The sequence below is a fragment of the Crotalus tigris genome, unplaced genomic scaffold (genome assembly GCF_016545835.1).
Source record: "Crotalus tigris isolate CLP2741 ecotype Arizona unplaced genomic scaffold, ASM1654583v1 scf7180000017744.3724543626:3957646, whole genome shotgun sequence".
Taxonomy (NCBI): domain Eukaryota; kingdom Metazoa; phylum Chordata; class Lepidosauria; order Squamata; family Viperidae; genus Crotalus; species Crotalus tigris.
In genome coordinates, this window is record NW_024096611.1 from 3,286,927 (window position 1) to 3,302,917 (window position 15,991).

General features: G+C 34.9%; 2 protein-coding genes across 5 annotated transcripts in view; one reads left to right on the forward strand and one right to left on the reverse strand.

Annotated features, from left to right (window-relative positions):
* LOC120306709 overlaps positions 1-1,670 on the reverse strand; it is a 42,964-nt gene extending 41,294 nt beyond the window's left edge. For all 3 annotated transcript variants that reach the window (XM_039340399.1, XM_039340398.1, XM_039340397.1), the window contains exon 1: positions 1,369-1,670. In XM_039340399.1, coding sequence (XP_039196333.1) covers positions 1,369-1,419 — 51 coding nt within the window. In that variant the 5' untranslated portion in view covers positions 1,420-1,670. The remainder of the gene's footprint in view (positions 1-1,368) is intronic.
* A 92-nt stretch (positions 1,671-1,762) lies between these two features.
* RIOK2 (RIO kinase 2) lies at positions 1,763-15,400 on the forward strand. Of its 2 annotated transcripts, none has more exons than XM_039340401.1 (10): positions 1,763-1,938; positions 2,936-3,074; positions 3,907-4,023; positions 4,180-4,355; positions 5,980-6,068; positions 8,422-8,613; positions 9,099-9,191; positions 10,189-10,680; positions 11,855-11,951; positions 14,124-15,400. In XM_039340401.1, exons 1-10 carry the CDS (start codon positions 1,777-1,779, stop codon positions 14,283-14,285), a joined length of 1,719 nt encoding a protein of 572 aa, XP_039196335.1. In that variant the 5' UTR covers positions 1,763-1,776; the 3' UTR covers positions 14,286-15,400. The 2 variants fall into 2 exon arrangements, with proteins under 2 accessions (XP_039196335.1, XP_039196336.1); XM_039340402.1 differs by having other exon boundaries at positions 1,799-1,938; positions 2,940-3,074.
* The last annotated feature ends 591 nt before the right edge of the window (positions 15,401-15,991 follow it).

Consider the following 15,991-nt stretch of genomic DNA (forward strand, 5'->3'; position numbering starts at 1 on the left):
GATGAAGATCAAATGGACCTAAGATTCAGGCTCGTAGATTTCAGTTGAACATTAGTTAAGATGTTGGTTTAGAAACTAGGAGACTCTAAATTATAGGCATCTCCTAAGCTTGAAAACTGGGTGGGTGGCTTTGAGCCACTCACTCACCTGTCTAAGCCCAACCTATTTCACAGAATTGTGTTTATGGGGAAAATAGGAAGCAGAAGTATTAGGTATGCTTGCCACCTTCATTTGACTATGTTTCTGTATGTGTATATACGCATATACTAGTGTGTGCGTGCACACACATACACAAACACATATATAACAAATCTGAAATTCTTCAAGCACAGGCCAGACAGTTAATATTTTAATATGTGAATCCCTTGAATTACATAGAATGTTTATTTTACAATATCTGTATCCCATGCCAATCAAAAAAAACCTCTGATGGAATACAGGACAGGTGAACTCTAAGCCTGCCTTTGAAGATACCTAGATACTATTGTACATTCCTACTGAAAACACCAGTAACTGCACCAAATCACAAAGATAACATGTTTGGAATTATAAGCAGGGCTTTTTTTCTCATAGAACACCCAGAACGGAGTTCCGGCACCTTTTTTTGGATGGAACCTTGTAGGGTAGGCAAGGCGGGTTGTATGATGTGTGTGAGTTCCGGCACTTTTTTTTTTTTTTTTTTAAGAAAAAAAGCACTGGTTATAAGTACCATTCTTATGTTCTTAAGTACCAATGTAAATAGTTACATACATGTCTATGACATTTGCTTTTCACACACCCCTGTACAGAAAACCCATATATGACGGACACTTTAATTGATGTAAAAAATATTTTCACCTTAATATACACTGCTTAACTTAATAGAGCTCAGATGCCCTAGAAATGTCATGATTCCCCAAAAGCATAGCTGAAAACTGCAGACGGTGATCATAGGAACTGAAGGATAATCCAGTTATCTAGAGGGAGCCAAATAGGAAGAAACTATTCTCATTTGGCTGGGAGAAAATAAACAACTAAAAAGTCGTAAAAATCCGTTCTCTGCACCCGCCCAGAACTTTTCTTCCCTATTCTTATTTCGATTTTCCAGCCATTTGCAAGAAAGGCTCCAGACCTGTCCCTTGATCCAAATGCGTCTTTCCAGATTTCAACGTTTATAAGTCCTGAAAAAAACAGCCCTCGGCTTCAACTTTTCCCGAAACCTACACTGAAAACATTTTTTTTCTCTCCGAGCACAATTCACACGAGCTGATGGACGTGGGACAGAAAAGGGAGGGAGGATGGCGCAGCGATCGAAGCAAGGCTCCAACTGAATCTACTCGATCGTCTGTCGCCCCGGTAGGAGGGCACCATCTTCCCCGGAGTCATTACCTTGGTTGCTGTCCGAGGCAAAGGAACGGGCCGGTCACTTCGGCTGTTCATAATGGTCAGGGGAGCCCCAGGGGGCGATCCTTCTTTCGCGTGCTTCCCCTCGTGCGACGCGTTTCCCCGGCAACGGACCCTGCCAGATGATTACGACAGAACCCTCAAATCTGAAGAAACCCCAAAATTTCCTAGCGATGTGTAAGTATTTCCCTACCGATATTCTAATTCTTCGCATTATGACCCAAAGATTATGTTGGTGTGGTACAAACATCGACGGACGCTTTACTGGGACGTTTACGCAGCTGTCAGGATCTGAAACGAAGACTTGCCTCTTTAAAAAAAAGCCCTAACGCGGAGAGGAGGAGTGTAACGTTTTTGCGCGTGCGCATTAGACGGACAGGAAGAGGAGCACGCATGCGTATCCCAAATAACGAACCGAGGCTTGGCGTCTTGGGCGATCTTGAGCGTTCGGTTTTCCTTTCGACAGCGGGGGACTATCCAGACGACACTATGGGAAAATTGAACGTGGTTTTACTCCGATACCTTTCCCGGGATCATTTTAGGGTCCTCACTGCGGTAAGACTGGGTTGGCGGATTCAGTTTATATAATCCAGCGGACGGTTTGAGGTCTGAATTGGTCGGGACGGCCACGTGTCTCCTCCTGCAAGAGATTTAGGATGTCTCTGGGTAAAAGTGCTGAGACCGGAGTGGAGGCGTGCGGCCCTCCAGATGTTCTTAAACTTCCAGAATCCTTCGCTGTTAGGCATGCTGACTGAAATTGTTGGGAGTTCAGGAACATCTGGGGCTTCCCCATCTGTTTGCAGATGAGGTGCCGTTTGCTTTTTTAAAAAAACATAGATAACATTATGTTGACTTACCTTAAGTCTGTCTTTGGAAAGATGATCGAAGGCAGAACTCCCCAAATACTGAAATGCCAAAAGAAGAAAAATGCCAGCCTTGTCCTCTTGAGTCCTTATGGTACCGTTTGCCGTTCTCTTTTCTTATAATTTTAGCTACATGCTATTAAATTAAGGATATATATTATATATTTATAATATATAAGGATATATATTAGTATGTATCCTATATACTAAGAATATTTATCCGTATAGTGGAGCTTATTACTGGTCTTTCCTATTATCTTCTATTGTTATCTATGATTATCACTTGGTTGTTTGTCTTTACATTGAGAACTTATGCACCGGAGATAAATTCCTTGTGTGTTCAATCTATTCTAATCTATTAAACTTTAACCCAGTCTTCCTGAGGATGGTGCAGTCTATGTCTTTCATTTTCTCCAATTATCCTAAATGGTTGGTGAGAATTACAAATTGCTTTTAGAAGATACTGACTCGAAGTAAGGACTGCCAAGAATTTGTTCTCTTATTCATTTGCCTTAAGAATAATATTTCTAGACTAAACGATCTATATTTTATCAGAATATCAATGTTAAAGGAAATACATATATTCAAAATATATGTTAGTACATATAGAATACAATTAAGAGTAGAAAAGATATTAACTTAGGCTTATCATAATAAAGTTTGTATTTCTTTCTTTCTTTTTATTATAGGTAGAAATGGGCATGAAGAATCATGAAATAGTCCCTCCTAGTTTGATTGCTTCCATTGCCAGTCTTAAACATGGGGGTTGTAATAAAATTCTGAAAGAATTAACAAAACACAGACTTATATCTTATGAACGAAGTAAAAGTAAGTATAAATGTTTTTATTCTTCTGTGCATATATGTGTACACCTACCAACAAAGTTAGTTTGTATTTATGCATTTTTACTATCATGTTTTAAATTATATAAATAAGAGAAAACAGAGGATTTGTCATTTTAGATACATTCAGTCCCCTTTATACTTAAGTACAGAACTTATGTTGTACCTTAGTATATGGGAGCTTTCTTTTGAATTGAATAAACAAGTATAAGTTCTAAGATAAACTATTTTGAATCCTTCACTGATTTAAAATGGTTTTCCTAACTTTTTGTCAAACTATGGTGTTCTATCTGAGATTGGTTATTGCAATCAACTTGATTGGTGCAAACAAGCTCAGAAAATATCAAGGCCTCCATAGTCATGTTTATTTTTTTGAATGCCATCTCAGTGGCTAGGTAAGTCTAAGCAGTTTAAGATTCCATTTAGAAGTAATAGATATTACCGCAGAACTAATAAAAATAAAAAACTGACATAATGTATACTACATGTCAGGAAAGATATCCAACTCTTATTATTACAATAACTACCAGGGAGCAAATCAATAGGTCTCCTGGAAAGCCAACTTTTCACAGCTCTACCACATCCTGTTCCACAGAGTAAGCCCATTTACAGAGAATATATGCCTTGGAATGTCCATAGGTCGACAGTGTCGTACAGCTGAGACCTGGAGCATATCAGTCCTTCCAGATTGTGTTTGTCAAGCAGAAACAACAGGATGATTGGCAGCATTAGGAATTATAGTTCAGTATAACTGCAGGGTTATATTATCAGAAGTATAATCATTAAATTATTAATATATCCATATTTTAATTTTTCAGCTGTCCAAGGTTATCGATTAACTAATGGAGGGTATGATTACCTTGCCTTGAAAACACTGACTTCCCGAGATATGATCTGTTCTGTTGGGAACCAAATGGGTGTTGGAAAAGAATCAGGTATTTTAAACACTAGTTTAATTGGCAGTGAAAAGGTGGGAAAGTTACCATAAACTTTTTCGTAAATTCCCCCCCCCTCCCAAATGCTGACTGTTGAATGTTGACTCTGTGCTTAGTGATAATGTGTATATGTATGAATGAAATTTTGTCTTAAAGATATTTACATTGTTGCAAATGAAGAAGAAGAGCAACTTGCATTAAAACTGCATAAGCTCGGGAGGACCTCCTTTCGGAACTTGAAAAACAAACGTGATTACCATAAACACAGACATAAGATGTCCTGGCTCTACCTCTCCCGTCTTGCTGCAATGAAAGAATTTGCCTATATGAAGGTACTATTTATATATCCCTGCTTGATGACCCACGGTAATTGTAATTGAGAATAAGATGCATCCAAGTCTCAATTGTCTTCCTATAATTTCCTTTTCACTCATTAAAATGATGGTTTGATTTGGAATGGCCAGGGTTTAATAATAATAATAATAATAATGATAGTGATGTTGGAAGGGACCTTGGAGGTCATCTAGTCCAATCCCCTGGTCAGGCAGGAAACCCTATGCCATTTCAGACAAATGGCTGTCCAGTCTCTTCTTAAAAATTTCCAATATTGGAACATTCACCGCTTCTGGAGGCAGGTTGTTCCACTAATTAATTGTTCTAACTAAGGAAATTTCTCCTTTCTAGGTTGCTTCTCTCGTTGGTTAGGGGTTTTTTTAAAGCTACTTTTCTGTTCCTGATAAGTCTTGTAAGAATCATCATGAGCTTATTGTTTGAGTTCATTTAGCTTATCCATAATTGTGATTTATAACTATATTTACCAATAGGTTGTATTGTTTTTTATTTTTTCCTTTATTTTGTCTCTTACTATTTTGTTTTTGTTACTTTTGTTCTATTTTATTAAACAAAAGCAAAAAAAATAGATGTTACCATTGTGTGGTAGCAGAGTAATAATTAAATTTTATAATAATGGCTACTAAACATGGCTGACAGATTAGCATTTCCATAATATTCATGGAAACTAAATCCAAAAATCCTTTATTGTGTTATGGCCACTTTTATTTCCATAAAGAATGCTACAAAGAGAAAGATGCAGAGAATACAACCAAAACAAGATAGAAATTGGAGTACATGCCATATGAGCCACAAATAAAAAATACAGGGTTTATAACATTTTGGGATATTAATAAACAGTTTTCTTCTATGATATAACCATAGGTTTTGAGATCATTCAAATCAGGAAAATTAGACATGCAAAAAAACCCACCCCAACTTACAAATTTGCTGTCACAAGATTGTGATGGACATCCTTGAAAAAGGATCAGACAAATATATGGATGTAACTATAATGGCTGCTAATTACTATGATTAAATGGCTATACCCCATTTAAAAATACTGTATATGCTACCAGATAACCCCATCCACGAATAAGTTGATCCTTGAATTTTTAATCAAAATACCATGAAAAATATGCTTTCCACACATAAGACAACCTGCATTTTTCATGGTACTTTAGTTAAAAATTTGTGGATGGGCTTCTCTGTGGCTGTATACAGGATATACGGCTTTTTTATACTTTTAAAAAGTATTGTCAAATATACTGTCTTATAAGCTCATTCACAGATGAGCCGGACTCAATTTTAGGGGTATATTCTGGCATCTAAAACTAGTAGCTTATCTACCAGTATATATGATAGTTTATTTTAGTATCGTTTGTTGAAGAGCAAGTCCAGACATTTCCTTCAGTCGATATTTTTTTGAGTAGCCACCTTAAGAAATGAAAGAGATCTTTGGCCTGATATAACAATGCCACTCCTATATTTGTGCATAATTTGTAGAAATTTGTTTGGGCTATTCACCAAAGTTAATGTAACAGAACAATTATTTCCCCTTCAGAAGGAAATGTATTTAATCATGTTGTCTGTGTGTATTTCTTTGGTTCTTTTCTCCTTGACCAGGCTTTGTATGACAGACAGTTTCCTGTTCCAAAACCATATGACTACAACAGACATGCAATAGTAATGGAACTTGTCAATGGCTACCCACTGTAAGTATCAGTGCTTGCCTGGCACAGACCTGTTAAGACTCCTTTACTTCCAGTGTGGTAAACTGATAAGCTGTCAGACACTGCTATTTGAAAAAAAAACACAGAAATAGTTATTCTCTTCAGGACACATTTCAGAAGGAATAAGCCAAAATATGCTAGTTGAATTACATTGAACTGCCCTCATTTAATGTAAACAATTTTCATTTTAATACTACTAGGTCTCCAAGTAGATAGTATTGGCATAAATGGCTCTTTTCCCCACACTTTATGGTTGGCTTAAATTAGAAATGGGTAAGTTTGGGAAACATTGTGTTTTTTTCTGATGTTTTTAATTTTTTGAAAATGATGTAAAATACTTTCTTTTAAATAATATATAAAATGATTAAGGTAAGCGCAGTACTCCCAAAATAATTTCTCAAAACTATCGAAAATTATTATATTAGTAATAGGAGTAATGCAGTTTACCATATTGGATTTTAAACATTTTCTCAGTTCCTGTAGATGTAGGATGAGTTAAACAGCATAGTTCTCAAATGCACCTTCAACTATGCACCCTAGTTCTCAAACTCCCTTCCTCCAGTGAACGCATCCTCCTTCCTGATAGGGTTTTGTTGATTTTTGATGGAAGAATGGGTGGGTCTGTTCCTGTCTTCTGTTCAGCTGCAACATAATGAGAGTAGTTGAGACCCTGGCAGAAGGATTGATTTACTTATACTTATTTAAAAAAAAAAAAGACTGAAAGGAAAAATAATGTCCAGTTCTCCAACATTCTGATTTTTAAACATTTAAATACCTGCATAGTTCAGAGTTAGAGAGATGGTAACTGCTAAATGGCTTGACTTGATTGCAGTGATGATGGGTACATAGCACAGATCATCCCAAAGAAGGTCTACCCATGTGGCTGCTAAGAGTTGATACCAATTTGATGCATATAGACATAGTTAAATGCTAAAGTGTGTAATAAAACAAACTTCTTAACAAAGCAGTGAATTATTTCAAGAACCCTGCTTATCTTCTCCAAAAAGATTTTCAAAGTGAACGGTTACTGCGGCATACCAAGCATTGTGCTAGTAGTAATTTTTTTTTTAGCACTAAACTATTAGCCCTTTCCTTTTCAAATGACGGTATCAAAGATACTATATCTTCAGCCAGTGCCACTATTTCATTTTTCTTTTCCATTTATGCTTTAAACTTATTTGCTAGCATGGTTGCCACTACCAGCAACATAACCTTTTTTTTTTTTGCTATTTTATTTTATTTTGGTAAAACAGCTAATTTATATGATGTAATTCAGTATATGCATCTAAAGATTGCAATCGTTAGTGTTCCTCCTAAAAGACAATGCCCAGAACTGGCAGAATATTCTAGATAGAGAGTAGAGAGGAATAATGACGTCTTTTGAACTTGATGCTTTACTTCTATTAATAAAAACTAGGAGTTCCTTAGAGTTTTCTGCATTTCACTATTAGCTCATGATTAGCTTGTGATTCCACCAAAACACCTAGTTCCTTCCTGCATATGCTGCTATCCTGTATGATCCATATTATACATATTTATCATATTGTCTGACCCAGGGGTGTCAAATTGCCAGCCCGTGGGCTGGATGCATCATAACAAAACCGTCACCACCCCATTGCTGGCAATGGCAAAAAAAGTCACAATACCTCGCGACACGTCATGTGACATTGCGAGTTTGACACCCCTGGTCTATCCTTATGTTGAACAGTGTGGAGCCCTGAAATGTTCCACTCAAGGCTTCCCTTCACCCTTTTTGCTTTTTGTTATGGAAGGAGGGAGAGAGATTCTTCATAGTTCTATGTTTTCATGTGTTGGAAAAGTTTCTGAAGATAAATGGATGCTACATGCAGTTGTGACTCATATCATATTAATATTGTAGAAATTTTCCACCTTATTTTTCAGACAATATATTTTCATTGCTTGTTATTCTTTGTTAATTCAACTTCTTTGTGGTCTTGACCTTGCTCTAATGTGCAGTTTCTGACAGGTATATGTAGATAAATGCTTAGACATATATAAGTATGCATGCAGATGTGCACGCGCGCGCACACACACACACACACACAATTGCACATACATTCAGGCTTATTTATTGCTGAGTGACTGGTATAATCTGTAGGGTTTATTGCACCTGAGTGGACCACCTTGTGTTGACATAACAGGGAAACTGAGCAGTGCATATTATTTTGTCTGAGTTTATAATTTTTTCTGCTTTCCATTGTTCTAGTGAGATTTTTTTTTCTCTTCAGGCAATTATATTCTAATGTGATACTGTTTTTCCCTATTACTAAATGGAGCTTCTATCTTACATTTTTTTTAAAAAAAAATTATGTAGGTGTCAAGTGCATCATCTTGAAGACCCTGCATTCCTATATAATGAGTTAATGGAATTAATTGTAAAACTTGCCAACCATGGCTTGATCCATGGTGATTTTAATGAATTCAATCTCATGTTAGATAATAAAGACAAGGTTACAATGATTGATTTCCCACAGATGGTATCAACCTCTCATCCAAATGCTGAATGGTGAGTAACTTCTTCATGTAAATAGTGTATGTGGCTCAACTAAGTTGCCCTGATTTAAATTTCAGCTAACTCTTACATTATTGCAACTAAGCTTTGCTGAACAATAATGGATTGTTCACTACATTCTAGTTGGTAGCTTACAAACCAGTAAATCACAATCATGATAAAATAAAACCAAAGCAATTGATGCATTAACCACTATGTAAAATAATTTATTTTTTTAAAAGTTCAAATAATTATTTTTGTAACTTTTACTTTAAAGATTATTGTAAATTTGCATTGGAATATATCCAACAGCTTTTTCCTAATTTAATAATGCCATCTGGAATTTCTGTTTTCATTCTTGAGCTTGATTTTTGTCTTTTAATTGTTCTTATTATAAAGTTTGTTCCATGGATATTTTAATGCTTTATTCTAATTAAACCATGAAGTGTCTTAAGATAGTGGCTAGATATAAATGACAATCTTTTAATAATTTAATTCAGGTATTTTGACAGAGATGTGAAATGTATACGTGATTTCTTCATGAAGCGCTTCCGCTATGAAAGTAAACTATATCCAACTTTCAAGGATGTTAGGTAAGCTGTATGGTATATTAAGACATGGACATGTATTTCATTCTTTTTAATCTTCTCCCATAGTACTGAGTATACAATATACCAGGAGTGTTCTTCAGCCATGCTGGCTGAGGAATTCTGGGAGTTGAAGTCCACAAGTCATAAAAGGGCCGAGTTTGAAGACCCCTGCAATATACATTGAGATTTTACCTATAGGTATATTTGGCGTATTAAAATTTATGTATGAACCACGCCTCAGTGAGAAGCGGTATAAATTCTTAGCGGCTTCGTCAGCCCTATAGGATTTTGCTTTAACTATTGCATTAAATTGTATCTGCTAAGGACCCATGTCATGTATTGTACTTCACATGCTAATGTAATTTTTTATTAATCATGTAGAGGATTGACTTAACACAAGGTTTAAAGTAGCTATTCTGTAGTAAATTGATGTTAGTCTATTCCTTTCATTTATCTATATGTTCTGGAGTTTTAAGATGTTTATTTTTTAAACATTTTGGACATGTTATTAAAATCAATAACTATGAATCAAATTCTTCTTAGAAAACAGTGTATACAAACAAGCATTCTTTTTTGTATGATCATTTACTCTACTCTACAGATAGGCCTTGGTAACTTTTTTCTAACTGTATTATGAAGGAAACCCATTGTTCCCATTTATTTCCAGTCCCCACTATCATTTTCACTTATATTTAGACTTTTTGTTGATCTGAATGAAAATATCCGTCTTTTTCTTTCTAATCATTATCTAACAAAGATTCATCTTCCTTCCTCCATCCTCATTTTGAGAAAATAAAACATTGAGTCCATTTACAATACACAACTAATAATTATTTTAATAATTTCTAGAAGTCCATCTCAAGATAACAATTCTTTTTTCCTCCTCTCCTTTTAGAAAGATTATAAATAAGCTATGGGGGTTCTTTTGGGGGGTGAAGTATTTTGATTTGAGTGTTACTTGAGAAATTATTTTTGTTTCATTTTATTTCAACATTACCAGGAAAGAGTGTTCTCTTGATGTTGAAATTTCAGCCAGTGGTTACACCAAAGAAATGCAGGAAGATGATGAATTACTTTACCTGGATTGCCCTCAATATAAGAATCGTAAAACTGAGACATTTTCTGATGTGCAAGATCCAGAAGGAGAGATTGCTTCCTGTAACAGTATAGATCAGACGACTGATGGGAACTTCATACATGAGATAAAAGGAGCTTCAGGAACTTTGCTGCAGACCCCTGAGGAAGACAGTGTAGATGAAGAGGAAGACAGTTTAGATTTGCAGGGATTCAGCTGTGCCTTACAGCAGATTGAAGGGCAGGTGATGACCAACGAGAAGTCTGACTCTGAAAGCTCTATCGTTGATTGTCCTGGTGATAAAAAGAACCTTGAAAAATCTACCCAATTGGAAGATCAAATGGTTCAAGAACATGAAGATGAATGCTCGAATCTGGTTGATTTGTCTACGTTAAACGGGGAATTTAGACCTTTCAGGTAGAGAGCTATATTAAACATTTAGAAGCTTTCTTTGTATTGTCTCTTTGTTTTGCTTTTCCAGAAGGTGAGCTCCTCTCTCAACATGCTCAAGTATTAAGCATATATTCTTTGCAGATAGTGTTTTTCAATGGTGAGTTTGTTTCAAATATTGGCACATACTCTGAACTTCCTTTTAACTTCCTTACATTTAATACTCTGTTTCGCAGGCTACAAAGTCACCAGGTTGTATCGGTATTTCTTAATTGATCCTGACGTGAAAATATTAAAACTTTGCAGATTTCCCATTAATATATATTGATAATTTAAATGGCAGCTTGTGTTTGATCAGTTCATGATGGAGGAACGTGGATCCTTTTACTTTGACATAAACTGTCATTTCTTATTTTTAAGAGCTACAAAAGATGTGACAAGTAATTTTTTTTGGGGGGGGGGAATAAAGGAGCTAAGCACAAAATAAATCACTTGGGTCTGGAAGAATACCTACTTATTTATGTTTTTATTTTTTAAAAAAAAAAAGTTAAAAAAAAACCCCACCACTCTACCAGAATTTCTTGCTGCTAAACATGGGCAGTTGAATGTTTTCAAGGGTGGCAAAAATGCAGGCAGGGAGACTGGGGGGGCCACAAGTTGCCTCTCTTGCTTTATTCCATCCATTTGTTTCAGGTTTTCAGGATTTGTTCTGTGTACCCAGAAAGTTTCAACAAACAGTTTTACTGAGTACTAATTAGTTTGCTGGTCTTACATAGAGAAGTGGGTTCTCCAACATAAGACTACTATATCCAAATAATGCCTACCGTGGAGATGAATACATGGTGTGGGTGGCAAGACAAAGGGTAGACGCTTATGTAGCTGCAAGAGGAAGAGGTCAGGCTAAGTCAGTCTCCTGCCAGTTCACCAACATTTAAAAACAACATATGTAAGAACATTTGGAATGCAGGTGTGAATAACCCTAATACTCAATAAACCAGATTAATTTAAGGCACCCGGAGAACAACCTCCATTCCCTTAGCAAGTTTTGTAGTGAATTCCTTGGTGCATTATGTCCATGAACAAAATTGGTATTGTGGAAACAGCCTTTGTGAATGTCACTGTTCCAGTGTGTTTGCATTGGAAAAGCCATTTGGCAGAAAGTGGTTTAAAAGTGGGTGATTAAAAATGTTTCTTATTTCAGGGATGAAGAAAGTTTGTTTCATGTCAATCAGCACAGGACAAGAACCACTAGTATGACTTCAGTACGGAGCACAACAAGCCAGTCAACAATTCCTCCTGTAAGTTTTTACATGATGTGTCTCAGAAACTCCTTCCCTCCCCAATCATCTGCTGCCGAGCCTGACTGCAGATTCAGTAACGCTTGTGCAATATAATTTCAGGTGCATTGGATCTTTACTAGGAAATATAAATGTAAATATTTTTATAATGGTAAATATTTTTTCAGCTATTGTCATCAGTCCAGTAATGGATAAAATCAATTTAAGGGGATCCAAAATATTCAGTTTCTTTTTTCTTAATCCTCGATCACCTTATTGTTTTAAATGATTTTTATCGAAGAACAATTAAGATCTAAACAGTTACATTTAATTTTAAATTGTAAAAAAAAAAACCTTCTTAAAGATGCTTGTATTGAATGGAATGGAAATGACGTCTAATCTTAATCTTAACACAGATACCTCTTTTGAACCTGAAGGTATTGATGGGATTATTGAGCTTTTCGAGTTATTTTTATATTCAAGTTAGAATTAAGAGAAAATTATTTTAAATATATATATATTCTGTTGCTCTGGTATAATTTTGTAAATACAGTGATCTACTGACTGCACACAATAAAATATATTTCCACAAAATATGAAAAATATATTTCTATTAATAAAAAAATATACATATTATATGGAGTAACATGAAATGGAGAATACAAAAAAAGCTAAAGCACGCATGGATTTTGAGGATTAATGCTTTACTTCCTTTTTAACTAACATTATACAGCATCTTTGTTTGTTAATTTCAGTACATGCTTTGGTAGTATATATATAAATAGGAAAAGACCACTACTAGCCCCCTTCCATGCCTAAACAAATTTCCCAGAACAGCTTTCCAAACTAGCACAGATGGGGAGATATGAATTCCTCCTTTGTTTTGGTGGGTGACCAAATGAATGTTGTGTACCCTTATTCCCCACCTATATCATGATCAACAAGATTGAAAGCAATCTACTTAACCAAAGAGCTCCCTCACTTCTTTCATTGCATTGCAAAGAGATTTTCAGAGCGCAGTTTGAAAGGCCAAAAGATTGTCTCCCTGGAATTCAGAGGTCCCCGAACAAAAGAGGTGGACAAAAAAAAATAACATCTTTGTCTTCTAGGAGGTTTAAGTTCCTTATGAATTACTGCTGGTAAAGTAACTATTGTATTCAGTGTTATATTCTTCAGGATACTTCCCTGGAGAATCCTGATATACAAAGCAAGTTGGAGACAAAAGCTGGTATTATTTTGCAGGGAAAAGAGTAAGGAAAGCTGAAATTGGAGAGAGAAAAAGAGAGAAGAGGGTATAATCTAGTTGCCTATAACATCCTTCTTTTCCTTAGTTATGATTACTGGGATTCCTTCTTTTGCTGTCCCCTTCAGAGTATTGAAAACTCTGCTTTGGAACAATTTGACTCAGTGATCATTTTTGTATCACGCCTGTGTCATATATAAAATTTAATATTTTTGATGATACCTCCATTAAGCAAAGGTTTCATATAGATTTGTTTTGACTGGTCATTCTGTACAGATCCCTAGTGTTTTATATCGGTGCTAATTGTATCTTTTTAGTTTTCTTTTTTATAATGTACCTTTCTTGTTTTGGAGAAATAACTTGGAGCAATGTCAGTGAGGATTGCCTCTTGGTCTTATAAACCTGCAATATGTTTGGTGCTCTAGAGAATTTAATAACTAAACGGGGATTTCAACCCGAAAATAACACTCAGCATTCTTAGCACTTCATCACATTATTGCTAATATCAGGCTCTCCTTTTTCATATGTAATACTAGCCAAAGTAAAATTTATGTATTGTAGCTATGTTCACTAAATTAAATGTTGATCCTATCTAGTGAATCAGGTCTCAGAAAGTAGTTTCTAATCTATTTTGTGTACTTCTTGAGCATTCATTTCTGCGCATAGCCACAAGAGGGACTAATATTCTTCCAAACAATCTCAATACTCAAAACACATCTAAAGCATCTTGCCTCTTTGCATGACTTGCTTATTCTCAAGTACATTGGTATTTTTTAGTCTATTACAGGTTTTTGCAGACATCAAGAGAAACTAATGTTAAAGGCTCCCCAGAAATTTTATTTTGGTTGAAATGGATAGCATGTAATTGAATTATAATATTGTAATTGTAATATTTTGATATTTTTTCATTGCAAACAAGACTTAATGTTTGGATAAAACTATTATTTCAGGAATTGGTAAAACAGAAGGTAAAACGTCAGTTAAATAAACAACAAAAAGCTGCTATCAGACGACGACTGCAGAAAGGAGAAGCTAACATTTACACCAAACAACGTCGGGAAAACATGTACAATATCAAATCAAGTTTGGATTCAGCCAGCTTCTGGGAATGACATCCTATGGGGACATTTATCTTTTTTTCTCCCATCTCACAAGTCAAATGAAATTTGATTTTAAAGAACTACTTGCAGAGAGGGAATGTCCAGGATTCATGAATGTCAACATAAAAATAATCACATCTTCATAGTCTGGCACAGATTTATGTAAAGTGCATGATGACTGTCTTATACAAATGGCAATTGTCTTTTGTGGTAAAACATCACAATGCACATGTGTCAATTGCTGTGGAAATTTGGTCCATTGCTTAGAAAGTCCATTGCATAAGATTTCATTGAAGTGATATATTCCATTCTTATATCCTGAGTGAGATTTTTAAAAATTCCTAAAGTAACAGGCTACATGAGTGTAGGGGAATAGGACTGATCTTAAACCCATAGGCTAAATCATGGTAGACTTTTCAAGTCAATCCATAACTTGGTTAAAACAAATTGCTATCTAATTTCACTGTGTTTAAATTGCCTTGAAATCTATGCAATAACTGATATAAAACTTTCAATGATGCTTGAATCTTGGAATTGTACAAATTTAACACTTGCACAAATATAAAAAAATTAAACCTAAAGTTCTTTTTTCCACATCCCAAAGGTTACCAATATAAACCCTTCCAAACTGTGTCAGATAATGAAAATGATATTGCACAGATTTAAGAGAACATTTAAAAAAGGTAATGAGGTACTGCTAATATTTTTTTATATATTCAACATTTTACTATTTCCAAGGGTCCTGAGCCCTATAGGTAGGCTTATTTAGCCAAAATGTTGTATCTTTAGAATATAAAAAAAAAAAATTGACATGCTTGATCCGATCTACTGTTATTTAGGAAAAACTAAAAATTGGGAAGCATCCCAAAGGCTATTTGATTTTTTTTTAAAATCTATTTGAAAAAACTTTACAGAAGAACAGAGTAATAAAAAATTAATAAAGGGATAAAAAAACTCAATGGAATAAGAACTTTGATCAGAACTTATTTAACAAGTTACATGCGTAACAGAAAATATTGTTCTATTAAAAGTAATTGTTATTTTTGTATTATGAACACTTATTGCCCTTTAAGAACTTTGTACTAAGTGTTTTTGTTGTTTCAAAAAATGCATTAAAATTATCTGATATTTTGAAAAATAATCAACTTTCAAGTGGTATTACTTCCTGCAATTAGCCAAAAGCCTAACATAGCCATAAATAACCAATGTTCCCTAACTCCAGTTTTATTTAGATTAAAGCTGTCTCTTTATAGATAGAAATATAGTGTGTCTTTAAGAAGATTTTTGAAATACCTGAAATCTTTAAAAATCATCGTGACATTTATATAAAAGATGAACTCTCAACAGTGCATCATTCCTGTTTCATATATATATGAATATACACATACATACATTCAAATTTATTTTCTAGGAACTTCAGCAAACAGGCTAGATGAATAATGTTCCTGATAATCTGAACACAATTGTATGCAATAGATGCAAAGCATTCCACAAAATGAAATTCTTCACTATTTTTCTTACTGCTGTATTCAGGATGCCTAACTAATTAAGATTGGAATTAAGATTGCCGGGAGAAATATCAACAACCTCAGATATGCAGATGATACCACGCTAATGGAAGAAAGTGAAGAGGAACTAAAGAGCCTCTTGATGCGGGTGAAGAAGGAGAGTGCAAAAGTTGGCTTGAAACTCAACATTAAGAAAACCAAAATCATGGC